The 27,275-nt window shown below is 40.4% G+C and overlaps 1 protein-coding gene and 1 pseudogene across 2 annotated transcripts; one reads left to right on the top strand and one right to left on the bottom strand.

The window, feature by feature from the left end:
* The first annotated feature begins 2,353 nt into the window (after positions 1-2,353).
* Positions 2,354-21,674, top strand: LOC148032236 (uncharacterized; annotated as a pseudogene).
* Positions 21,675-23,252: 1,578 nt separating this feature from the next.
* LOC148032235 (wall-associated receptor kinase 5-like) lies at positions 23,253-26,588 on the bottom strand. Of its 2 annotated transcripts, XM_087682885.1 has the most exons (4): positions 26,280-26,588; positions 25,433-26,210; positions 25,122-25,301; positions 23,253-25,036 (listed from the first exon to the last, which is right to left on the bottom strand). In XM_087682885.1, the coding sequence occupies exons 1-4, from the start codon at positions 26,451-26,453 to the stop codon at positions 23,793-23,795; spliced, it is 2,376 nt and encodes a 791-aa protein (XP_087539011.1). In that variant the 5' UTR covers positions 26,454-26,588; the 3' UTR covers positions 23,253-23,792. The 2 variants fall into 2 exon arrangements, with proteins under 2 accessions (XP_087539011.1, XP_087539010.1); XM_087682884.1 differs by having other exon boundaries at positions 25,433-26,588.
* Between the last annotated feature and the right edge of the window lie 687 nt (positions 26,589-27,275).

Below are 27,275 nucleotides of genomic sequence, written 5' to 3'. Positions count from 1 at the left end.
AGGAATGCCAACACTTTTTCTTATGGAGTCTCATCCATCTTCTCTTTAGCTTGAAGAGAAAAGGACCCCTCTCAAAGTCAAATTCTTTCAATAACCAAATAAAAAAGCCACTATAAGGAGACTAGAGAGCTTTGCAGAAAGCAACAAAGAAGTTACAATGCCAAAAGAAGATAAATAGATGCAAACAGAAACTAGGAGGAATCTCCATTCTTATTTTGCATCTTTGTATATTTTCACTTTAATTTTGTAACTATTGATTCAATGAAAATATTTTTATCCTATGTAAATGTAATAAATATTTTTACATTTATGGCTCAAATCTTACAATTATGGGAGATAAGAAACTCATACAAGAGAAAGAACATTCAACTATTTTTCCAATGGTTTTACCATTGACTTTGAACTTATATTCGGGGATGTACTATCTAGTAGCTCCAAGATATCCCTTACATCCTTAACACTCCAATTGAAAGTGATTTATCTCCTTTTCTTCTTCATGTGTGCTATAACTTACACGTTAAGTTTGTAAGGTATGTAATTTGTATCAAAATCCAAAGGAATCTAAATGTCTAGTTTAAGTTTGTATCTTCTATAATTGAAGCCCAAAGCAAGAGTTTGTCATGCAATGTTATAACACAAAGACAAGGATTGGGAGTATACAATACACCTCATGGTATTGCCCTTATGGTCATACTCTCTAGATTTCCAAAGCCTTCCTATAATGTTGTTTAGTTCCTCTTTTGCAAAATTTCTACTTAGCCAAAATACCTTTATCCTTTGTAAATTTGCTATTTGGACGCAAGCCACAAAGATATGCAAGGGTATAAACCATGACAGGAATAAACTTCTTAAGGTTCTTTGAGTTGTCATGGACTTTTGAATATCTTGGCATACTTTAAATTTAAAATTGTGCATCATTGCCTTATTAAAAATTTCCCAATTTAGAGATGAAAGACTTATCAAAATCGAATCCTTAATATGTCCATATGTACCTTCTCTAGAGGGAACCACATACTGTGCATAATATATAAAAATCCTTCTCTCACTAAAAGAACCCACGATCTCATTAACATAGATAATGTCTACAAATGCCTTATGAATTGCATGGAAGTTTCCAGTTAAGCTCTCCATAGGTTGCCATTCAGTATTTGTTGACATAAAGATATCTACCCCTACTAGCCATTGGGGGGCTATGCGAGGGGGTTAAAATATTCAAGTGTCGCTTATACGATGATGGGTCTCTTGCATAGGCGACTATGTCTTCGTATAAGCAACATTAATTTTTTTGAAAAAGACTTGGCATCGCATAAGCGACGACAAACATCGGCATTGCTTAAGCGAATTTTGAAAGCGACACAAAGAGCGATGTTTACACGCTGCTTTGTGTTGCTTAAGCGACGCTACAAATTCGTATTAACCACGTGAGATCATTCGACAAGGGATCAGTTTTGCGGGACATCATTCGACAAGGAACTTCATTCTCAACAAGCTGGGAGCTACATGGGAGATCATTTGACAAGAGAGTTTCTTCTTTTTCAAACTATCCAGACAAGGAGGTCAGCATCCACAATTCTCTCTCTCTCTTTCTCATTTTGTTATTTCCTTGGGATTCCTACTCCCTCAACCCAATGAGCGACCCGGAGTATTGTGGAAATCCTCACATTAGCTCTAGAACACCTCCTGCGGCTTAGCTCTTGACAATGCAATCATACTGGCCTCTATATAAAATAAAATTTCCTTTTGAAATTCATTTACCTTTGGAAATTCTCTTAGCAGCGTGAGTTTCCTTTTGATATTCATTCCAAAAATCATATTTTCTAGCATGAAGAGCCTTTCCCATCATTACATATTGCAACAATGCCAATCCTTTTGTCCTTCAAGGCAAGGCATGTGATGAGATTGATAACGATAGAAACTCCTGTAGCATTGATAGAATGTCCAAGAGACACTACTCCACCACTAAGAAGACTTCCTTTGCTAAAACACGTAGTGGGTAACCCATAGATTGTTGTTATGATGTGAATAAAATCTTTATTCTTTGGAGTTGGTTTTCCACTCCCAACTGATTGGTTGCATCTACCATTGTCTAATCCACTATTATGGCCTACATACAGTTTTATTTTCCATTGATATTCTAGACTAAAGTGGCCATCTCTACCTTCATGTCGCAAGCAATGGAATTGTTATGGAAAACTCAACCAAAGTGCAAAGCTTTACATTTGCTGAAAGCAGCTTGGAGATGTGGACACATCTTGCTTGGAGTTATTTGGTCAATGTTTCTAATTAGATATATTGAGCTCTCCTCTAACAACGTATCTCTAGTCTAACATATATTTTATTTAAATATATAGATATGATAAGTGACCACACCCATAAAGTGAAGTTGGCGATCATCAAGACTTTGTTATGAGGCATTTGACTTTCTGGAGATACATTGTCAAAGGCCACGGTAGATTATGTGGAGATGGATGATGCCGGTTTAGAAAATGCCATCAAGATTCTTGGGAGATTTAGTATGCCCATACATCTTGGAGAGGGTACATCCTCCCAACCACATGCAGCAGTGGAGACTTTTTCTCATGCACACACTACAGTGCATCGGTAAGCTTCTCGATTGAGAAAATAGTAATGTCATCCTTTTTCTGCATATAGAATTCTTTATATATATATAATTATGATGTCTTTGTTTGCTTAGGACTCCACTCCCAGGTACATCACATCATAAGAGTTAGCACCTTACTCCTGATGTACCCCCTCCTACTCAAGTGACACCTACTTCACAGGCTAGTGGTCATTAGTCTCGTAGGTATATCTTTTATGGCGATGATAGATTAAATATCAAGTAGTTTTTAAGAACTCACATCTTAATGTATCATATGATTGTATTGCATGTAGGCATCAGTGGTGGTAGAGTAGCACACCACCAACCCGATTGATTGGTGAGACACCACTAGTGCCCTCACGAGTACCAATGTGCATGTGCAGTGGCACTTTGGGTGTCACATGCAACATCACACATAACGGGGATATCCTTCAGGTCGTCAGAGCCAGCATCACCTTCAAACATCGAATAAGAGACCTATGCATGTCTTATCTATAGCAAGTTCATGTACAATGGGAGTAAGTATTATTTATTATAAAGAATATGAATTGCATTTTTTATCTGAATTACTAATTGACTTTATTTTGCAATTCAAGGATCAGCTTGAGGATGAAAAGAAATATGTCATCAACACATTGGAGACAAAGTTTGGGACAGGATGGAGTCGAAAATGGTTGCTCAAGCAAATGTGCAAACTCATGAGTCATCGAGGCGACAATGCACGGTAAGTAGAGAGAGAGAGAGAGAGAGAGAGAGAGAGAGAGAGAGAGAGAGAGAGAGAGAGAGAGAGAGAGAGAGAGAGAGAGAGAGAGAGAGAGAGAGAAATGAAACAAAATGAAATGTTATATTTACATCATCAAAAGGCCAAAATGACCTATGAGACCAAAAAGTTACGACCTGATAGCTCTAATACGGATGTCAAGTAGAACAATGATACTAATGGTTTGCTATGGAACAAGTGTGAGATCATACATATAATCTGTGGTCTCTCAATCTGCGTCCATGAGGCGACTGACAAGCTGCATGGGGCCCATACTGCTACCACATACATCATTAAAGCTAGGGTGAGCATAGTGTCATAGAGAGAGAGAGAAAGAGAGAGAGAAAGAGAGAGCAGGATTGGAGCAGCAAATGGGAAACATGGGGGGTACTGCGGCTAAGGGTACTACGAGTACTCACTGAGGGTGCTATTGGAACTAATTTCAAGAAATGATAGAAGACTGTTGGCTTCGATGGTCTACTACCAGGCCAAGTCAATCCAATAAACAATGATTGATTCCGGGTACTAAAGGTTGAGATGCTGATATTGGGGTTGAAACATGAGAGAGAAGCCTTAGTAGAGGAGGGGAATCAAACCCTGATATGAACTTTCTTTTAGTGAACTTGAAGCTAAGATTATACCTTGTACACAGCTAGAGAAAGAAAAACGAGTCTGAGGGGAATCGAACCCTGACACTAGCCATATGAGGCTATCACCACGAGACTCCCCACCACCCACCCTTGTTAGTAAAATTTCAAAAGAATAAAAATCATGACTTCACAATGAATTATTTTGAGATTAAATCTTACCGAACATAGGTTGAGATCCGTGAGTTGACAGATAATACTAATAGTCCTCATCCTCATCTATGAGATTAACCATCAATAAAAATTCATCTTCATTATCCTTGTTGACTTCTTTGAACTCCTTCATCATTAAATTTGTATTGACATTCATTTCCTCCATAGGCTCAACATCCATTATTTTTTCCTCTTTGGTGTCTGTAGTGTCAGAGTCTAGATCGTTGTTGTTCTCATCATCTACAATGTCATCATGATAAAAAAAAAGAATTCTACACCTCTTTGACATCGATGTGTGTAGGTTTGAGGATGTAAACAATTCATTCTAATCCACTTCCTTAGGGTCAACACTATCAAACAAGTGTCGACCTCTAGGTTGGACATGCACAACTTGCTACCATGGATGAACATCTATATTCTTGTAAAAGAACGCTTGCTCAACATGAGTTGGAAAAATTTAAGGCTCTTTTGTTGCATGCAATAACTTTGAGGAGTTGACGGACCAAAATCCGGTGTCGAAGGGTTTCGAAAGCAATGTCGCAACTTCAGAAGTCCTTGATAAATTTCAGGCTAGAAGATCAAGCAAGAGAATGAAATCAAATCTGTTATGACTGCAAGAACTTCCTGTGATGTTGATCAGTTGGGAAGATCAAAATTGTATTGAATGAACCACCTTCAAAAACATAGAAGAGTTCTGCATAATATATATCATGTGTGTCTCTCTTTATTTGCACTACTGTTAGAATAATAAATGTGTTTTGGTGATGGAATAAATGGGGTGAAAAAGCGGCATATGAATAAGATGTTATCAAGAAGGGCTTGGTGATTTTGACTAAATCTTCTATTTTTGCACACTTTCACAGAGCAGCACTCTATCCACTATTTGAAAGTTCTAGCTCCTTGACATGTGACTGAAGGCCAGCTGCTACAGTTTCAATTTCTGCTAGATAGTTTCTCATGGTTTCAGCTTCTTGTACACTGTTCAAATGCAATCTCGTTTGCACTTGGTAGGATTGAATTAAAGACATCACTTTGCATGAGCATCCTCCCTTCTTCGTTAGACCATCTATTTATCCATCCTTTCTGTTATGATTCATACTGAACTGAGCTGCCAACATCTATAAGACTTGCCCTCACTGAAATAGGACTTTCCTTCCTTGATGTGATTGTTGCATCTGAGCATGGCACAGTTGATAATAGGTTAATCTGTTATAATTTCAGGATACCTTGCATTCTTTTGAACATTCAAAAGGGACTCCACCCTCTTGTCCAGCTCCATAGTTGCCTCCCGTGGCAAGCTGCTTCTTACCTTTCTTCTGTGCAGAATACCTTTGTAATCTATTCCTAATCTGGTAGTAATGTTTCTCACACATGGTCTTGCCATCCATAACCCGGACATAGCACCTCCATCTCAGAGGGAACTTGAGCATTAACTGCTAATGCAGCTTTCAAAATTTGGTTCATGCATGCCCTCAGCTGTTCTAGATGTCTTCAGGCATTACCAGAAAGACCATTAGAAGAAATCTGCAGAACAGGAAGCCACCATTTTTCTTTTCTCAGCAATGAACCACCTTTCTATGCCCGGATTAAAGCTAGGTCAGTGTACCAAAATTCGGTATGCAAGAGCATCAATTAATATAGCATGATAAATTGCTGGCACCGCCATTGCTTGCTATCAGACCTCTTGCATCACAATTCATCAGGGACATCCTCCACGAGTATTTGGTGCCCCCCTCTCTCTCTCTCAATCCAAAGGTTTCAACTTTTGACGTGGATCTATGGCGGCTCTCTCCTTCTCTCTTGGTAGGTGAACAACCGGGTCTGATTTAAGGGCACGGACAACTGAGCAGCTGCCTGTGTGCACAAGGAGTCCCTTGTCTTGCACCATGGTCCTGCCTTCGACGACAACAGACATAAAAACTCAGCTCAAAGACTTCCGTCGCCCTGATTCCTTCGCTTCGGTGGAAAATATGTTCCTGAGACCTCCACGAGAGTTTTGGTGTCCCCACTCTCTCTCAATTCATGGCCGCAGGAGATAGGAAAGAGAATCCTTTTGGTTATTTGCTTCACATATTAAACGCAGAAGAAATCAATTTTTCCTATGCAGAAGAAGCAATTGTGATTATGAAGTTCATGACGGAAACATGGAAGATTACATTATAAGTTGCAGGAAGTGGTGGATTGTGAGTTTCATTGAGGTGAGCCAGAATTTGAAATACATAAGGTGCTAATTCAGAAACATCGAGCGCCAGTATATCTTGGAAAGCAAAGTGTAGGACTCAGAAAAAAATATCATTGATGAAGCCTCCCCACCAGTCGACAGACTTTCCCCCTTGCTTCTGCGTTTTTTCCCTTGCTTTTCTTTTCGTGAACTAGAAAAAGCCCACTTTTTTAGCCACACTTTCCTCTCATACACACGCAGAAAAGCAGCATCTTTTCCTCTTCACGTCGCATGTCCCTTCAACTCTAGATCTTTTGCTTTGCTTCATTTTTAATTTTCAATTCAACAAGAGTCTCTGCTGAAAATTTATGACCAATATGCTCCGGATTCCTCAAAATTTGCTATTTGGTAGCCCTCTCTATTTGCTGATCACTGTCAGGTGGAAGCGGTACAGCAACCGGCTTCACCTTCTTATCCACGGTTTTGTATTTCGTGTCAACCCTGGCTTCATTATGATCTTATGCAGTACATAAACCTTGCTGTAAATCAGCAATTCTGCACTCCAATGGCTGAATATTCTCAGCCCTCTGCTCTATGGACTGCATAGAAACAGCCCCAAACTCTGAATGCTGAAATATTTCAGCAATAAACTCTGTTGGCTGAAAATTTTCAGCCCTCTGTCTCTCTGAAAGCTGATCATAACCAGTTGGAAACTCTGTTTGCTGAATTTCTTCAGCACTCAACACTCTTTGCTGAGTTACCTCAGCCTCTGACTCAATCTGTGACCTAAAATCTGCAATTTCATGAAACATGTCCAGGGACTGCACTAATACATTACCGTGGCAATTCAGCATATCAGTTTTCAGCATATCTCCCATCTCTATCATCGTATCTGCACAAATCACACTGTCATACATCCCATCTATATGCTTATCATCCTCCAAAATTCCTGCATTTTTCAAAATTTTCTCCTTCCTGCATATATACTGCCTGGCAGCTCTAGGCAACCTAGAAGTCTTCTGATAACTCATCGAACTGTTTGCTAAAATCCCAACAAAACCAGAGGAGAAAACACCGCTGCCAGGAGGCGAGAACTCCAATCTCCTCTCCTCTGTACCACCGTCATCTCGCGAAACGGCGGTACCTAATGAAAACCCGAATCCCTCACAGTGGGCAAGGGTGCATCTCTGAGAGTATCTCTGTTTCTAACATGGTTCACACATACAGTCATAAACTGAACTGCTCTCATACCATCTTTACTGCGAATCCGTGCATAAGCAGATCCATCATCCATGACCTTTGTTTCCATGCGCATCTCTGTAATGAATGGCTAACCAAGAATTATGGGATAAGAGCATGAATCCTGCACAAAAAAATGAAAATCCTCCTCTACATCACCAATAGAAACCCTGACACTAGGACAAGCAGCATATAAATCGCCTGCAGTGTTATTAGCGGCTCTTATACGCCACCCATGCTCTACATCCATAGGCCATCTGTTACTCTCATAAACTCCACGAACTATGAGATTAATCTCTGAACCATGATCAACCAATGCAACATAAGGCACCTGTTTCTCTCCAATCTTTACCATCGTCTTTGTAGTTTCCCTAGCCCAATGGCTCCGTGAAAAGTGATTACGTGGTATCATGACAGGCTCATCAATTTCAGCATAATGCATAGGCTAAACCCTCTTCTCTACCTGCGGAAAAACAGAAGCATTATCAACCATAACCTCACCCTCATCCTCATTCAACTCCCCAATCAAAACTCCCTGTGTATTAGTGGTAGACAATGCATGTCTTTTCCTCTTCAGGACCTCCTGAAACTGATCCTGAAACTCTCTTTTCGAGATGCCCAAAATCTCAAAAATAGTGAAAGTCACCTCACTGCCAAGTATCTTATCATTAAAGATTTTCTTCATGTCTGTAGATGTCTCAATATCGGACATCAATCTGAATCCTGGCTGCTTTCTCTCTCTAGGCTCTTGCCTCTTTTCTCTCTTTTGAGCATCCTCCATCTGTCGATCTAGCCCTGGTCTCGAAGACGGTCCTGCAGTAGGTGGAGTAACAAACTCACCCCCTCTAGTCTTCTTAGCTGCACTTGGATTTTCTTCATCCCTCTTACGCTTCTCCTCAACAAGTACATCTGCACCATGAGACTTAGCCAAATAAGCATAAATAGAATACATGTCAACAGGCAAGTCCCAACCTGTCTCTGATCTGATGCTAGAGCCTACACTAGTCAAAACAGTTTGATGAATTTTCCCCTTTTTTGCAGTCTCCATAGCATAAGTCCATAGCACTGACTGAGTCTCTGATCCCTTCTCAATCTGTACTCCATATGCAGAAGCATCACCTCTAGCTGTCACATAAGAAGTACGCGCAGCCATGTCCTCCACTAACTTCTTCATTCCACCTTTACCAAAGTTGGTAGCAAGTGGAGCTCCTGTCTCAGTCAACAAAATCTTACCATCTTGCCCCCAATATACCAAATTCTGCCTCCTTGCATCCTGGAAAGAGTCACAATCCCTGCAATGCTGATGGTCCGTACTATCACACCAAATACATCTCTGATCTCTCCTAGGTGCACTAGGAGCACTCCTAGGTGCAGTAGGAGCGCTAGAAGAAGAAGTAGGCGCAGTCGAAGCAAACTGCTCCTTCAACTTTCCCACCAACTCTGCTTTGACTGACTCCAGTGTCAAATCTGTGATGCCTTTGATTATGTCATCAAGAGAGGTAGGCACCGATGGAGCGGATGGTTTTGGAGCAGAAGGTGTAGGCATCGGTCGTGGAACAGAAGGAATAGGTGGAGTGGAAACAGTAGGCACTGGCATAGGCCAAGAAACTAGCTGAGGAGGAGAAGAAATAACAGGGATAGAAGTAGGCATAGGAGCTGATGATGGTGTAGGTGTCATGGAACCATTCTGTAGGCGAGTCTTCCATATCCTCCTCTTGGTCAAAGTCGAGACTGCATCCTGAGCATCCTGCCAATCAGTTTTAAGACCCATAGGCTTCGTGCGATCTTCAAGAAGCTCACCCAATTCTTCTTGAAGAGCAGGATCTGCAGCTTGCAAGAAAAGCTCAACTTTCTCAACATCCAATGCTCTTTGTTCAATGGCATCAAGCTGACTATACCTCTCTTCGAATTCTCGAATCAACTCCGAAGCAGCGAGACCTTTGTTTGGCATGTAGACCCACTCTCGGAATGATCGCTGAGTAGCCATAACAAAGTCCTCAAGGAAGTAATCTTCTTTCAAGGCCTTCTTAAAATCTTGCCAATGTGTATTTTGAATAAAAAGATCAGTCACTTTTGTCCTCAAAGCAGGTGTGACAAGACGAAGGAAGTACTTACTTATAAGTCCAGCAGGAACTCCAAAAAACCCCATCTTGATCTCATATGTCTTCAAATATGCTGAAACATTACGCCCATCAAATAGCTTCTTCTCATTCTCAACTGCTTCAATAGCCTTAGTCGCGCTGTTTGCATTCTCCTGCTCTGAATAGAGTTGCCTTTGCTGAGACAACTGCTGTTGATGCAATTGTTGTTGCTGCTGCATATACAATTGTGTTTGCTGATTTTGGAGTTGCATATACATGGACATATTCTGCAAAATCTGTTTTAGATCCTCTGTTGAAGTACTTGACGCAGCAGTCATTGATGGAGTTGAAGTAGATGCAGTTAGAGTTGTAGAAGAAGCTGAAATAGAGGCTGAAGTATCTCCCATCCTGAAATTTCTGCGACGCTTTCACGTCGGGTTCACCAAAGATGTCGAAGGGTTTCGAAAGCAATGTCGCAACTTCAAAAGTCCTTGATAAATTTCAGGCTAGAAGATCAAGCAAGAGAATGAAATCAAATCTGTTATGACTGCAAAAACTTCCTGTGATGTTGATCAGTTTTGGGAAGATCAAAATTGTATTGAATGAACCACCTTCAAAAACATAGAAGAGTTCTGCATAATATATATCATGTGTGTCTCTCTTTATTTGCACTACTGTTAGAATAATAAATGTGTTTTGGTGATGGAATAAATGGGGTTCAAACGCAATCTCATTTGCACTTGGTAGGATTGAATTAAAGACATCACTTTGCATGAGCATCCTCCCTTCTTCGTTAGACCATCTATTTATCCATCCTTTCTGTTATGCTTCATACTGAACTGAGCTGCCAACATCTATAAGACTTGCCCTCACTGAAATAGGACTTTCCTTCCTTGATGTGATTGTTGCATTTGAGCATGGAACAATTGATAATAGGTTAATCTGTTATAATTTCAGGATACCATGCATTCTTTTGAACATTCAAAAGGGACTCCACCCTCTTGTCCAGCTCCATAGTTGCCTCCCGTGGCAAGCTGCTTCTTACCTTTCTTTTGTGCAGAATACCTTTGTAATCTATTCCTAATCTGGTAGTAATGTTTCTCACACATGGTCTTGCCATCCATAACCCGGACAGAGCACCTCCATCTCAGAGGGAACTTGAGCATTAACTGCTAATGCAGCTTTCAAAATTTGGTTCATGCATGCCCTCAGCTATTCTAGATGTCTTCAGGCATTACCAGAAAGACCATTAGAAGAAATCTGCAGAATAGGAAGCCACCATTTTTCTTTTCTCAGCAATGAACCACCTTTCTGTGCCCGGATTAAAGCTGGGTCAGTGTACCAGAATTCGGTATGCAAGAGCATCAATTAATATAGCATCATAAATTGCTGGCACCTCCATTGCTTGCTATCAGACCTCTTGCATCACAATTCATCAGGGACGTCCTCCACGAGTATTTGGTGCCCCCCTCTCTCTCTCTCAATCCAAAGGTTTCAACTTTTGACGTGGATCTATGGTGGCTCTCTCCTTCTCTCTTGGCAGGTGAACGATCGGGTCAGATTTAAGGGGACTCCTTGCGCACACATGCAGCTGCTCAGTTGTCCGTGCCCTTAAATCTGACCCGGTCGTTCACCTACCAAGAGAGAAGGAGAGAGCCGCCATAGAACTCTAAGCCATTTCTTGTTGGTGCTCACAAGGAACTCTAAGCCACTTCCTATATAGAAAGTTCACACTATAACTAGGAAAAATAGCAACAAAACTAGTAAGAATGTAGAATTTTCTAGTTATAACTAGATCATTTTGCCATTACGAGTCTCTTCTAAGTAGTAAAGCCCTTTTCATAGATAGTATCTAGAAAATTGAGCCTTATCTAGCAATATTATCTAGCAACTTATTGCATATCTAGTAAGAATGTTAACATAACTAGAAAATTTTAGATTTCACTAGTCATAACTAGCAAATACTATCCTCTAATGAGCTGAGCTTTCGATTCCACACTTATAAATGTACTCACTAGTGTATGTGACGTATCCATAGCTTATACCTAGCCTAGCTTGTACATTAGGCATAGGATAAGCATATGCTAGGCTAGTTGACATAAAGTAAGCACATTCTATGCTATGCATTGGAATACACTAAGTACAGCTGATATGAGGCATTTTCTAGGCATAAGGTAAGCATAGAATAGGATAGGGTTATGCTAGGTATTGTCTCGTAGTATATGCTTGCCCTATGTCTAGACTATGCCTAGATTATTCATAAACATAGGATAGCCTTAACCTCTTCCTAGAATATTCTTAGACTATGTATAAGCATATGCTTTGCTTATGGTATGCCTAATTACTGCCCAACTTGCCATATGTGTACCCTATGCCTAGCCCTTGTGTACCTTAGACATACCTATGTCCAATTGGTAGCCTATACTAGTTTATATACTATAAGAGTAGCCTATGCATGTACCTTGCCTATACCACTAGTCTAATCTAAGCCTAATCTTAAGATTAAGCTCTACCTTACTACAAGCCTATCCCTAACACTAACATTTAATGTAGTCTAAGCCTAGTATATATTATATCTAGTTCTAATCTAAGGTAAAGAATATAGAGAGCCAGATAGGCATATATATTATGTATTATTGCTATAAAATTAAGATATATTTAGTTATTTTGTGGTTTCTCATTAATATTGGCCTATTTGTAGTATAATTCTGATTTTTTGTATGTGTGACAATGATCATATTGTGCTGAGGATAGTAGACAATTAATTTGTTTTATACTTTTGGTGAGTAGATAACTAGACAAAGTATCGAGATGTAATGATTTTAATATTTATCACTAGAGTGTAACATGAAATTATTATTATTTGGGAGACTATTATCACATGAAGCTATTTATATGCTTTTGCTAAGAAGCAATTGTACCCATCTATTTAGAGTACATTATTGTCTCTATTTATATTCATTCAATTTTTAATTAATTAATTATAATTTTTATAATAAAAATAAAATGTACAGGCTAGGTTAAGGCTTATGTTAAGGCTAATCATTTTGGGTGTGATCAAACCATCCTCATTTACATTGTTTGGTAGTCCTATGCTTTTGTAATTAATTTGCTTAATTTGCCATTGCAATGATCGCTCTCATACCATCTATTTGATTCTTGCACATGGTCCATGGTCGAGTAGCAAAGTAGTGATCAAAGTATTGGCAGTGAATCACTAAAATACACCACATATTCTAGAGATTATCCTAGGGGATTGAGCATTAGTAAGGGTAGTTGAAGAAGTTAATGTTTCACTTGTGCATGAGTGACTAGCTTATGGACGAGTGGCATGTTGTTTCCCATTGCTTGGGTTAGAATTTGTCTCATTTGGCTATAGATTGTTGAGGTGCACATGGTATCTCCCCTATATCATAAGTATATGCGTGAGTCTCCCCTTGCAACATGTCTACAAGCTATCAATATTGTATGAGCATATATTTGCATCAACCATGGCTATGCATGAGCATTCACTACATGGGTTAGTACCCCTGAACCACATTGCATTTTCCCTCTTCATCATGCAAGCCACACATTGCCTTTTTCACCCAACCACTTGAGCACCTTAGTCCACTCAACTCTATGAAGATAGGCCACATGATTGTTTAGCAACCTTGGAGCACTCGATTACTCGAAGTACCTCCTAACTACTTGGAGCAATGTGGCCACATGTTTAATTAGGCAAACATTCATGCATACTCTTCTAGGTGCACATATTCAATCACATAATCATGTAGTTGCACAATCATGCACTTTATTTCAATTCACTTGACCATGTCTACAATCTTACCCTTGATCATGAAGGCACCCTCTGACCACATGGAGAACTTAGTTTTCCTAATCATAATAGCCACACTCAACAATTTAGGCCACATTAGGCACTTAATCACTCTAGGTAGCATTAGCACATGATTATACAATATTTTGGGACTTTACTACCATCACACTCTACTACTTAGTGCTCACAGCATAGTGACATGGGATGGGTTTTGGGTATGGGATCATGAATAGAGACATGGACTAGAATTGTCATCCTTTGTCACCGTCAGAGAGGGCTCCGTACTTATGGAAATTAGAGACCAATTATAGTGTGCCATTTTTGGATTCTTCTTCCACATGTTTCTAATGCATGTGCATTGCAAACATAGTTGAATACGATCCTCTTTCTCATAGGGGCAATGTCCTAAAATAAGCATCAACATACTAAGTCTAGTTATAGGGAAAACTTCAACATAACTAGCCTCCAAGGAAACATATTAAACTTATAGAAAGGCATGGCACTCAATGTTGGTAAGGTTAGACCTTTTTTTTCTCACATATGTAAGTTTATTGCACTTACTCTAATTATCTCAAATCAGGTTAGAATTTAAGGACACATTGCCTATCTCACCTATGATCAAGATTATTTGAGTTTAAAAATACCAAGATATTGTAATAAAAATTGTGATTAAAGATCAAGGCCATGATGCAAATGGGCTGGTTTCTCAAGGCATATGTTCTTTAGTCCACTTCCTTTGACATCAAAGGAGTACCACAAAATAATTAGCTATAAAGGTACCTTGTTGATTTCTTGCAATCCAAAATTTAAATTTATTTTAAGAATTGATAGGTCAATTTAGGATTTTAGTTAATAACAAATATATCCTATTCAAAGCCCAAAGAAATCAATGAAATAGACAATCCAAGAAATGAATCAAACCTCCAAAGACTCCTTGCCAATCTTGAGCATTTCAATCTTTGGCTATTGGTTTTCCTATTTTTCATACCAGGCAAATACCCTCTAAGAAGGAGATTCCACAATGGACCAAATAAAAATTTTCTGGAAAGGTATTTGTTCACGCTCATTTTGGTTTTCTCAGAGTTTCTTCACTATTTTTCCTAGTGGTTAGCAACTCTTAGCTTGCTCTTCTCTTGAGAAAATTGTATCTACTTACAATATCACAAGATCATGCACTTAATTGGTAACAAGAAAATGTAAAACTACATAAACAATTTAAATGAGGACTTGCATGAGAGAAACCTCAATACACTTTATAGTGTAGAATATATGTTTCTAGCAGCCCCTCTTGATACTTTACATAAATGTTATAGTAAGGAGCAATTACAATGGTACAAAGAGACCAATAAGATGCTAGAACCATGAATGTTCAAGTCTCACACATAGATTAGATGTGCCTCAAAGACAACACAAAGAAGACTTGTTAAGTATGAAGTATGGGATAAGAAAACAACTCCCTATATATGATAGCTCACCAATGTCCAACGTGGTCTAAGTCAGAGTTTCTTAAACCTCCAAGAAGATCATTCAATGGTTCTCGACCATATGTAGCATTTGGAAGGCCACATAACATCAAATTACATTTGAGCCCCAAGCTATTGATCATAGCAAGGACTAGACTCATGAATCATCCCCAAGAACATGCAATTGACTTTATGAAATCAAGTGAAACAAATATACACTTAAGAAGAACAAATCAAAAAGCATTCCTCAAGGTGATGATCTATCAAATCTTGAAAGAATAATTACGAAAAAAAAGGGGGATCATGTACATGACAGTTGGGCTAGAATCTCAAGATGTGTCCAAATACCATTTTTGCCCACAAGATGCTCCAATATAGTCTCTTAAAGAGAACGTCATAAAAGAGGTTCAATGCCCACATAACTAGAGCCTCCATACTAGTATAAATCTTCTCCATGGTCAAGGGAAATCCATACCATGGCGAGCTTAAAATGAAAGCAAAGACCCTGTTGTGCACAAGCTAAGAGATTAACAAAATGTTGATGATAATGGTAACTCTCTATTACTCAATCCATAAGGGTGGATGCTATAAGCTAGATGCACTTCTTGTTGAAGATTTAAACTCGATCAAATCAAGGAAAGCCTTCCATTCAAGGAACATATGTTCTTTCTTTCTTTAACTAGTCTTTCAACTAGACAGCATGTAAAAATCTTCATATACTTCAAGAATTTTCATCATGGAGTTGTTTAATCCTCATGGTATGGTGCGCAAATTGGATGTTGTATGCATATGTAGCAAGCGTCGGAATGTGCCAAGGACAAAGAACTCTACTTTTTGCTCAAAATCCAAGAGAATAGACTTGCACGACATGAAACGAAAAGACCAATTGGGTACAATCTCCCCCCATGCCTTGCGTGAACGCTCCACAAAGCATGTATTTAAGATTTTATTCATCTCCAAGATCAAAAATAGCCCAAATTTACAATTAGCATGTTTTAACTTTTGTGTTTGTTTTTGTCCAAATAAAGAATAAAGCGGTTGAGCACCCTAAGAAGAGTCGGATTGTGCCCAAATACAATGACCAATATTGAATATTTAAATCGTGTACCCATGTGCATAAAAAATAATAAATATATGTCAAGCGCTTCAATAAATAAGCGCATCAAAATAAATATTGACGCCACACCTAAGATGCGCATCTATAAAAATGCTAAGTTTTTCTAAATAACTTGAATACATGCTATCGCCCAATGCACCACCGCCGCCTACTCTACACATCAACTGAAGCATTCACAATTATTAGAAAATAATAAAATTAAACTGATAAAAGTGAATACCTAGCAATCTTCAGCTACAAAATAAATAAATAGGTTGGAACTCTATCCTAACCTTAACTTAATATGAGTGCAAACTCTAAACTCATAAACATCCATCAATTTAAATATGTATTTTGTGGAAACACCCACTATGGAATCACCCACTTGCACATTAAATTAACGTGACACCCGAAAAGGAGAGTCATTCCCATCAACTTTTCGCACAAGGAATCCACCTCGTGTACAAGCCCTGACAAATAAATATAATTTTACGAAATCCATTGCAAAACCTCATGGAATCCACTATGGAATATGCCTCCTGGCATCATAGCTTGTCTGAAAAGATATGTATCGTATACAATGTGTATACACCAAAACAAGTTATCATACACCTAAGAGAAACATATGACTTCAAGATTTTTGTATATGGCTCAAAGGAGGAAAAGGTAAAATCCTTGCACAAGTTAAGTGACCTTAGCTTCAACATACATTTCTAATAGAGGAAAAAGGAAGGTGGTAGAGTACATCTAAATGAAAAGCAATTCGCTTTCATTAAGGAGTGGTTGCCTTCAAGGGGACTTAAGTTCTTGACACATACTTGCAAGTAAATGCACACTCACCATGAGCTCTAAAAGAAAACCTACAACAAAAAGAAAGTGAGAAAAATTCAAGTGGATGCACAAGTATATTAAAACATGATGTGGTAGACATGTTAAGAAATCAACCATTGGGATTCTTAGAAGAGAAAGTTTTTGGTTTGCAAAAAGATGATGATGATGATGATTATGCTCATCAATGAGCCTAGGGAAACAAGATGTACTAGAAGTAGAGCCGAAAACTTGAAAAAGCAAGGTCTACATTTAGATGAAAGCAATGCTCTTATTGATACTAGCACTACAAGAGAAAGGCCTTATAGACGTGCAATGTACACGCGAAAAAGAGGGCGCGTTTATAAGCGCGTATCAAAGTGTCTATTTACGCTAGTATACAGAACGCATCTATATATCCGCATTTATAAACGTGCCTATAGATGCAAAAATAAACACACATATTTTTCATTTCTCATAAAGTCCCTAAATATGACCAAACCTCTTAACAGTTAGTATTTGTTTGAATACATTACCAACTTTACTTCTTTCTGAGTATTACAAATATACATCCAATCATTCAAAGCTAATTATATATATGTGATTTCATGCCCTATATACATCCAATCATGCCCTATACAAATGTGATTGGATAGGGCATGATTGGATGTATATACGACATAATTACACCTGGATCACATGTAGCCAATGTGCACATGTCCTCTTTTCATCATGTTTAGCCACTGTGTCCACTTGTTGGTGACTAAAATAGATCAGTGTTATGGGAACTTGCTGAAGTCAATGGAGCATCCTAAAAATGAGAGAGAGAGAGGATGGTTAGCCCATCCTAGCTCTCTAGAATCTATGTATATGATTCACGAACATAGAAATGGCATCGTGTCTGCTATGTTAAGTTCTGAAATTGTTGGCTACATATGAAAGGTGGGACGTTTTTAGTAGAGAGAGAGAGAGAGAGAGAGAGAGAGAGATAGAGGTTTTGTTAAAGGTGGCCGTGGGTGTGTTCGAGGCTTCGGGAGGGCAAGGAAGACCTGTGTCGCCATGGGAAGCTTGTGTGGAACCATGAAACAACGCAAGTCAGCTCGAGCAGAATATCTTTCTCATTTCTAATCCTACAACCTTGCCCTTCGTACCTGCTGCACCCCCCCTCCCGCCCCTCTCTCTGTCTCTCTTTCTTTCTCTCTCTCTCTCTCAACACAGGTTGCGTCCATGAAGTCTAAGCAGAGAGTTGGCAAGCCACAGTCATAGTAAGCATAGATATTACGAAAAAAAAGGAGAAAGAAAAAAGTAAGATTGCGTTCAGCGCCCATGAAGAAGGACAGTGAATATACTGATTGTTTGGTAGGAGATCCCAATTCACAAGGATTGACAATGGATCGCGTGTGATGATCCTCTTATGAGAGACATCTGTACATACCATGGACTATGTAAGTCATTTGAGATCGATACGACAACATAGCAAGCCACCAGCCTCGAAGGTTGGCTCTCTGTGCCAGAGAAGTTTGTGGTGCGTGATGGCCCTCATGACAGACCATTGATCAACCAGAGATCAATGATCGGCAACAATATGATCATCAACAGCTGCACAAAATTATATGGAATGTCTGTGCAGCCCAACAGTGAGGCGTCCTTTGTGAAGCTTATAATGCAGCCTACAACGACTGTCAAAAGGTGAGATTCTTCCTAGTAGTTCTTACTTTTGGACAGAGAGAGAGAGAGCTGATGGCTTCAATTCTTAGCATTTGGTTTGTACCTCAGTTAGCTTCCCAACTTTTGTATGCACATCAGCATGCGTGTTTTACCTCGGTTTTTCCTTCTAAGATGCCAAATGTGACATGCTTTAGAAGTATTACAAGTCACGATGAGCATACTGAGCCATACAAAGAAGCGATTTTCTTCTTTCCAACAATCGAGCTGTGCTTGAAGGCTCTCAGCAAAGGGATTGTGAGACTTTCAAACCAATCAGGTACGCTGAGAGAGAGAGAGAGAGAGAGAGAGAGAGAGAGAGAGAGAGAGAGAGAGAGAGAGAGAGAGAGAGAGAGAGAGAGAGAGTGTGTGTGTGTGTGTGTGTGTGTATTTTTTTTGTAGTCGAGTGCAATTTTCCATCTAGTCTAATGAACCGGTTGATCCCATTTATAAACGACGGGATATTCATAGCCCTTAAAAATTTTTGAAATATTTTGTGCCACAATGTGAGTATTATATTAGGTTAACCTCTACTAGATTGTTTCGAAGTCTTGAAACTAACATGGACAAATGATGGTACATTGCCCTACATATCTAGAAAGTGTAATTTGACACGACTGCTAATTAGTAGTATCAACATCTAAAATTAGCAAGGTTGCCAGAACCGAGTCTTCACAGTTCAAATTAGGCTTTAAATTTGATTCCCAACGTTGGGCTTCAAGACAAAACCAATGACACTTTTATCCTTTTTGGTGAGCTTCATTTTGACACCTTTGCTCTAAATTTAGGCATCAACTTCCAAGTAGCTTACAAGAGAGCATTCTTAGATGTAACTTAAGAGATAACAATTTTTAATATAAGATGGTAAGGTCCCATAATACATTCTTAGATCATAAGGACAAATGTGATTTCATTTGGTATATATGTCATATTCCCTAAATGCATGCATTGATACGTATAACATGGAGGCAAACATTTTGATATTGAAAGACTAGGAAAGTCATGTCATGTTGATCCAAAAACAACCAAAAGCTAGCATCTAATCAGTTTAATTGTTACTGCGCATCTATCAGCGCGTGTAATAAGTATTATATGCACATATACACGCGCAATTACACCCACTTATAGATGCGCTACGCAAATATAAAATTCTTTTTAAAAAAGTTGTGGCTTTCTTTTCAAACTATTTCTTTCCTGCGTTTTCTGCAGTTAGAGCTCAACATCACTAATCATGTCTATCTATCACTTCATAAAGACAATGAGGGAAGAAAATAAAAGTAAAAAGAGGACAGGAGGAAGGAAGAGCCAAAGAGTAAAGAACAAGAGCCAAACAGCAAGGAAGAGAAGAAGATTCAAGCAACTTACCAAGGGAAGGGAGAAGGAGGACAAGGAGCTTGCAACCTAGCTACCACCAACCATCAGAACAAGCAAAGAAGGTGAGTTCTTCTTCTCTCTCTCAATCTTGTTTGCTTTCTCTGTCTGTTTGTCTCTCTCTCTCTCTCTTTATATGCTATAGACTGTCATCTATGGAGGGTTTTTTGCGCGTTTTTTAACCAAGTTTGAAAAAAATGGTCCGACTGTGCACGTCTGTCAGTGCCTCTAGATGACAGTGTAGACGCAGGTATAGACGCGGAAATAGACGCACTAACAGATGCAAACAGAGACACAGATATAGACGCATCATGTAATATGTTTTATCTGAAAAGGGTAATATGATTTTTCTTGTGTAGATGTGGAATCCTGGATCTTCCAGCACTGATCCTGAGTTGGAACGCATGAACAATACCTTAGCGGAGTTTTCTAGAGGTGTTAGTAGCTTTGTCGGAGGTTTTCCAAACAAGGAGCAATTCATGGGGGAGATGACCAATTATCTTGGTCACCCTCTCACTACAGAGGAGGTTTTCAGTGTGATGTCTGGGACACCTATCACATCTTTGCCTAGCACTACCGCACAAACACCAAACCTTGGCACACCTCTACTAACAGGTACTCCACGCACTATGTATACACACAGATCAGCTGATGCACAGGGATCAACTGAAGTACATGGATCGGCCGAAGCACGTGCATCGAGTGAGGTAGAGGGTAGTGTCTGTTGAGGGAGGAGGGAGAGTCGTGTCGGAGGAGGAGGAGGTCAAGGGCTATGTGGGGGTTGCCTAGGAGGTAGCTCTCGATCACCCTCACCGGGAAATGAGAGAGGTGAGCCTCCACAAATGTACTACTCTGTTGGTGGTATCTTGCATGACTCTGAGGGGAGGGAAGTGATAGCCTACTTGAGGAGTGTCGTGCATGCCACATACAAAGATTGCATGATTCCCTTCAAGCACCAAAAAAATGGTTTGTGGCAAGAGGTGCTACGGGCAGTACATAGAAGGTATCCTAATCCCGAGAATTCATGATTCTCAGATGATTGGGGACGGTCAAAGGTGAGAGACGCGCTTCATAACAAGAGGTCTCACCTTATGACGCGCGCCAAGGAGTCATTGCGGAGACAAGAGCGGGGGTGCCCTGGATATGGTCAACCACCCAATTGCCACCGCAGGGAGTGGAAAGAGGCCAAGAAGAGAGCAGTAGAGAAAATGGCAAGTCGCCAGCATTGCAGAGGCGGGCGCGATGTATCCAGATGGCAAGCATGGGATCGTCGCATTATGGATCGGGTGGCGGGGACTCATGGAAGGCTCAATTTGTAAGTATTATTTGATTTCTTTTTTTAAATTAAATTTTGTAATTTGTTTCACTTCATTATGTAGTGTGTTCTAATATGTTGTATGTTCAAATTGTTTTGTAGTATCATATCGTTGGTAGGATGCCTACTCCTAGAGAGGTAGGCTACTATTGAGGTCATAACTAGGCGTCCACTTGGCAACATTTCTATGAGGAGGGACTCATCATGGAGGAGCAATATAATCGTGCCATGAGGATTCCACAACCAGAAGAGGTATGTTTTATTTTTTACATGAAAAGTATAGGTAACTCTAATTTATTGTTTGTAATGGTATTTATATACCTTAATCCTTTGTGTAGGCGAACCCTGACACAGTTGAGGATAGTGAAGGGGGGACTACCAGTAGTGGTGGCAGCAACGGCAGCGACACAGGCAGCGGTGGTGCTAGCGATAATGATGCCTCTTTTGAGGAGATGTAGAGGAGCCCCATGCATGCATGCCTCCCATTGGCTTGTAGTTTTCATTTTTGATATGTATTACTTTCAGCTATAGTGCTTGCGACCATGACCATGCTTGAGGTCACAAGCACTAGAACTCATAACGTAAAAACGTTTCATCTATATATATGAAATTTCGTGTTCTACATACATTGTTTTGTTTTCAGTACAAAAATCTTCGAAATAATCTTTCTCTGTTTTCCCTAAGCATACAATTTGATGTTGATGGGGGGAAAAAAACCAGAGAGCATCTGCTTTGCGCGTCTATTAGTGCGCCTAAATTGCAGGATAAATGCGTGTCTATTCTCGTCAAAAACTTGCAAAGTAAACACTTTTTTAGACGCGCAGATACACGCGTGTATAGACGCACATTATGAATATATCCACTTTTTTATAAATATGATTATATATTTGTGTAGCACGTCAATATGCGCGTCTATATGGGCGTGTAACTTTGACTATAAGCACGCTTTTAGATGCGAAACTTTAGACGCAGCAGTAGAGCGGTAATAAACACGCCTGATATTTTTTAGCACAGTTCAAATATTGCATCTATAAGCACGTCTATGGAGCCTTTTTGTTGTAGTGTATAGAATAAGATGCATCATCTAGTTCAAAAGGTGAATGGACAATAGCTAGTGATAATGATGGTGTAACGCAAGAGAAAGATGAAGAAGAGTGAATGCCTTACGACAATGAAATTTATCCATTTTTTAAAAACCTCTTCTTGTTGAAATATCTATCAAATTTTTAAATTAGTATAAACTTAGTAAATATTTTGAAATCTCACCAACATTTGTATATGGAGTCTTAGTTAATAATAAGATTTATAGGACTCATAAAACTTGTGTACTTCTATTATGGTCCCTGTTTTATTTTTCTTTCAAAATTTATGTACTTTTCAAGATGACAAATATGGTACTATTCAAGAATTTTAGTTATTCTTGTATCAAATTTTTGCAAGCTTTACTCAAAAAAGTGTGATTTTGAATAATAATATGAAAAAATAATACATTATTAGGAAATATTTGAAAATATTTCAAATATTTCTCCTAAGATGATATATTACCCAAAAGGTTTGCAATTGTGTTAAATCTATTTTCACTCTTAGGTATTGTATAATAGGTTGAGAAATATTGGAGGTGTACAAGCACATGATCCATGAGAATTATATAAATTGCCAAAATAGAGCAAGCTAAATGGACAACTATGCCCATTGCTCTACAACATCAAACTTTGTTACACCTTCAGTGTAACTATAGAATATTTCATTAGAATATTAATTAATTGTATACTTCCTAATGGTGAGCATGAAGTTAGGATTATTAACTTTGGCCTAGCTCATTTGAGGATTCATGTTGATACTCACATAAGCACTCACATAAACCAACATTATTAACTATGCTAGAAAAGGAAAAGGAAAGAAGCTTTGGCTAGGTAGGATGTCTATTTGTTGTCAAACAATGACTGCCTCCATGTAGATACTTACTTGCAAACTTCGCATCATTTTACTACAATGATTCTACACTTTGGTACTTAACAAATGTACGTAGGGGTGTCAATTTTGACATGGAACATAATGACATTCTTGATATAAATCCTTTACATGAATCCTTTATGGGACTCATGCACCCTACATGTAGATGCTTATGTGAAGAGTTTGCATCATTTTACAATGATTTCATACCTCAATACTTTAAAATTGTTGGGGTATCAATTTTGACATGGAACATACACATGTTTGATTGTTGGGGACATCTAAAGTTTTTAAACATTTTTATGATGAAGAGTGTCCTAGAAAAGGGCTATAAAACTATGGACCTTCAAGTAAATTGTGATACATGGGCAAAAGAACTTGGGGCCTAAATTTCATATGGCAGCTAAGTTTATTGAAATACCTTTTATTTGTTTGTATTAAGGATATGTAATCGTTTAGAAACCGAAAGATATTATACATAATATTAGCTTTTCCAAAATGACATCTTAAACATATAATGTCATTTGAGTGTTTACAGATACAAAATTTTGGAAATTTTGCCTAAGACGTGAAATACTAGCCGTCAAATTCAGGCCATCACTCGCCGCTCTATAAGCTGTCCCTCAACGAGCCGTTGCGGGATGTCGCGCTGTAAAGGAAGCATCGAGGCTTTCCGATGACGAGTTTGATGTGGCATCGTGGGCGATCATCAAGATGTCCACATCCATTCTGCATTCTTCTTTCGCCCCAAGCAACGGAAGATGCTCGTCTTCCGATTCGTCATCCAGCTTACCCGCACTCATGGTCTGGAGGCTCCTGAGGTTGCAGCGTAAGGCTTCCAGGACCTCGCTCATGGAGGGGCGGTCTGCGCCTTCGATGGCCAGGCAGCGCCACGCGAGCTTCGCCACGTCAGCTATAGAAGCTCGCTGCCGCCGCGCGTCCGCCATGTCAGCATCCAGCCTGGCGTCGACGATATCCTCCATCTGACTGTCCCGCATCTTGCGCACGAACAGCAGCGCCAGGTTGGCGGAGTCGGGGTCCCTCAAGTGGCTGTCCACGGCCTTGAGGCCTGTGATGAGCTCCACCAGCACCACCCCGAAGCTGTACACGTCGCTCCGGTCCGTCAGCTGGAGCGTCTGGAAATACTCCGGATCTAGGTAGCCGATGGTGCCTTGCACGGCCGTGGACACGTGCACGTCCCCATCAGGCACCAGCCTCGATACGCCGAAGTCCGCCACCTTGGCGTCCATGTTGTCATCCAGCAGAATGTTGGCCGGCTTCACATCTCGGTGGAGGATGGGCGGAGACGCCGCCGCGTGGAGGTACGCCAGGGCGTCAGCCACTTGGACAGCGATGCGCAACCGGGTGGCCCAGTCGGGAGAAGCCGCTGCAGTACTTGAACCGTCCGAGGCCGATTGTTGCTGATCCAGGTGCTGCCCCAAGTCGCCGTTGGACACGAATTCGTACACCAGCAGAGGCGAGGCCGTCTCCAGGCAGCAGCCCAGCAGCCTCACGATGTGCCTATGGTTGATCTGCGTCAAAATTGCCATCTCATTAAGGAACTGCTTGTCTGCAAGCTGCAGCCTCGCCTTCTTCACCGCCACCAACTTCCCGGTCTTCAGCTCTCCCTTGTACACCGTCCCGAACCCCCCCGCACCCAACTTTCTCTGCTCCGCGAAGTTTTGCGTCGCCTCTTTCACTTCTTCCAATGAGAAGAACCTTGTTGCCTCCCTTCCTGCCACTGCAGCTATGTACTTTTGCAGCTCAAAACCACCATTCTGCAGGAAATATTTCTTTCTCCGCCTCCTATTCAGAACGATATTCAACCAGACAACTGCAATGACGGCCAGGATCAACGCGACCGATGCTGTTCAATTGCATATCTAGATCAATATTCATCATCATGATAGTTTAAGAATTCGTCATAGAACATAGGAAATTCAATGAATCACCTCCAACGCTGGCAAGCACTGTCTTTAGTTTCGGAGAAAATCGGCAGCCAGATCCGTGCCGTCTCCCGTCGCCGACATGCCATCGAGACTGACAGTGGCAGCTATAATTGCCGGCTGTGTTTTCACACCTCGCCAGTCCCTCTATGCAGTCATTGCCACCAGATTGGCACTCGTCGATATCTTGAGACACAAAATAAGATGAGCAACGTCATTAATCTCATAGAACATAAGAAGTATATATGATACACCAGAATAATTCCTTGACCAGCGCCTAGATACGTAACTGTACTTAATTTCAAATTATCAAGCACCTGTGCATCCCTTTCCATGAGCATAGCCGTCTCCCTGGTAGCCCGTGGAGCACGAGCAAATGTAGCCTGGAATCGATGGAACGACATTTACATGGGCCGTATCATTCCCATTACACAAATTACCCGGCAGGTCATCGGCAGTATTGCTGCCAACAATATAGTCCTTTGCTTCCAATTTCGGCAAAGCCCACAACACGCGCAGACTGAAGGCGTCCCGTTCCAGATCAGAGAAACTATCACTGTGGAATGGGATGGAAAAGCTCTTGCAGATGAGCTCAGGGGATGCCATGCTAATAGTAGAGCTCGTGTAGAATATTGCTGTTCGGACGTCCGAAGCTGGGAATTTAAGGATGCAGCAGTTGCGTTGCGGTTGGGAACAGGGATTAGATTCCGCTGTTGATGTTTGACTAGGATCCTTCTGATCGCATGGAGCCGCGCACCCTCCCACTTGGACATCAGTGAAGTTGTCAATAGTTATAGGCTCTGCAGCAGTGATTAACACCCCGAGCATAGCGCAGCCAAAGCTGACGAATTTATTGTCTTCTGCCATGACGAACGGGCTAGGGAAGTAGGGGAAAAGGATACGTTCCACAGACGACTCGACAATTTCCCCTGCACCGCCCGCATTGCAGGAGTTGGTCTGAGAGAAGCTGGCTTTGAAGCTGGTGATGTTCAGAATCAGGCTGTCGGCTGTGATTTCGAGGACCTGGAGAGGCGCACCTGTGAGATTGGATGATTCGTTGCTGAGAAAGAGAAGTTTGTCGGACGTGCAGTTGAGCTGGAAGTGAGGGGAATCAAAGTGAGAACATGATAACCCCGAGGGTGCGAGGGTAAAGGGGTAGCTTACGTCTATATTGCCACATCTTTGGTTCCCACAGTCATCCTCTGCGACATCAGCTGCAGCAGCTACCATAGCCCAGCTTGTCTCGATAGCCTGAAGCCAGAAATGTACTGTACACAGTACGATGAAGTTGGTGACGATAAACAGGTGCAAGTGAATCTTTGATCCTGTGGCAGACATAGTCTTCGAGCTGGGTTTGAGTCTTCACTGGTGCGGCAGAAATTATTTCATTCCATTCCGGATTTCGGAGAGAGAGATGTGGTCAACTCGTGAGGAAGGAAGAAAAGGGTAAGGCAGGAGCAATTTAAGGGTTTCTGGACGTTTGGTAAATAAGAAACGGAAGAATAGAAGGAAATTCAAGGAATGCGTGTTCTTTCGTAACACGTGCACCGGACGGTTAACGCCACTCCGACACTGACGGCTCGATTTTATGTATCGAGGCTTGATAATTCTCAATGCAAGATTCATCATTCTCGCATCCGGCCACTTTTGTAAGATAGTCCTGGAATGAGCGTTCGAGGTTTGGTCAACAAGAAACCTCAAGGAAGAATACAAGGAATGACTATTTGACGCCACTGACAGGCTACAGCCCGTTTTATTATCTATTGAGTCTTGATAATACAATCCCAGATTCTCGTATCCATTGGCTCCGGAACAAGCCTGGTCTAGATTCTACATGACCTTGTTGACTCCACAGGCCACGATGAGCCGTACAATTGACAACAGACGACGACGCTTAGATTAGTGATGATTGGTGGTGGGTGGGTGGTCAGTAGAGATCGGGAAAAGAAAAATTTGTGAACCTAACACAGATCTTTCGGCCTAAGGCAGTTCCATAAAATTTGAACCATTCAAAATCTTTATATTCTCAATTGAATCGCTCTAATTCCCTTATTTTACAAATTGAATTGTTCAAATTATTTTTAAATTTTTAATAAATAATTGTCTTTGTTTCCATTATTTGAAAGGGTCTATATCTCAAAGTTTGCGTTAGAATTTGTT

The sequence above is a fragment of the Lygodium microphyllum genome, chromosome 8, assembly GCF_053477565.2.
Source record: "Lygodium microphyllum isolate KBCC chromosome 8, Lygodium_microphyllum_v1.1.10, whole genome shotgun sequence".
NCBI lineage: Eukaryota > Viridiplantae > Streptophyta > Polypodiopsida > Schizaeales > Lygodiaceae > Lygodium > Lygodium microphyllum.
The sequence above is the reverse complement of the archived record's forward strand: the minus strand, read 5'-3'. Positions and strand labels throughout refer to the sequence as shown.

Bases quoted from the DNA above. Each gene is read 5' to 3' on its own strand.
- LOC148032235 (XM_087682884.1), bottom strand. From the start codon at position 26,453: ATGTCTGCCACAGGATCAAAGATTCACTTGCACCTGTTTATCGTCACC. The intron at 25,302-25,432 runs GTGCTTGATAAT...TTGTGTCTCAAG, and splicing joins TCATGGAAAGGGATGCACAG to ATATCGACGAGTGCCAATCT. The intron at 25,037-25,121 runs GTGATTCATTGA...GCAATTGAACAG, and splicing joins AGTGCTTGCCAGCGTTGGAG to CATCGGTCGCGTTGATCCTG.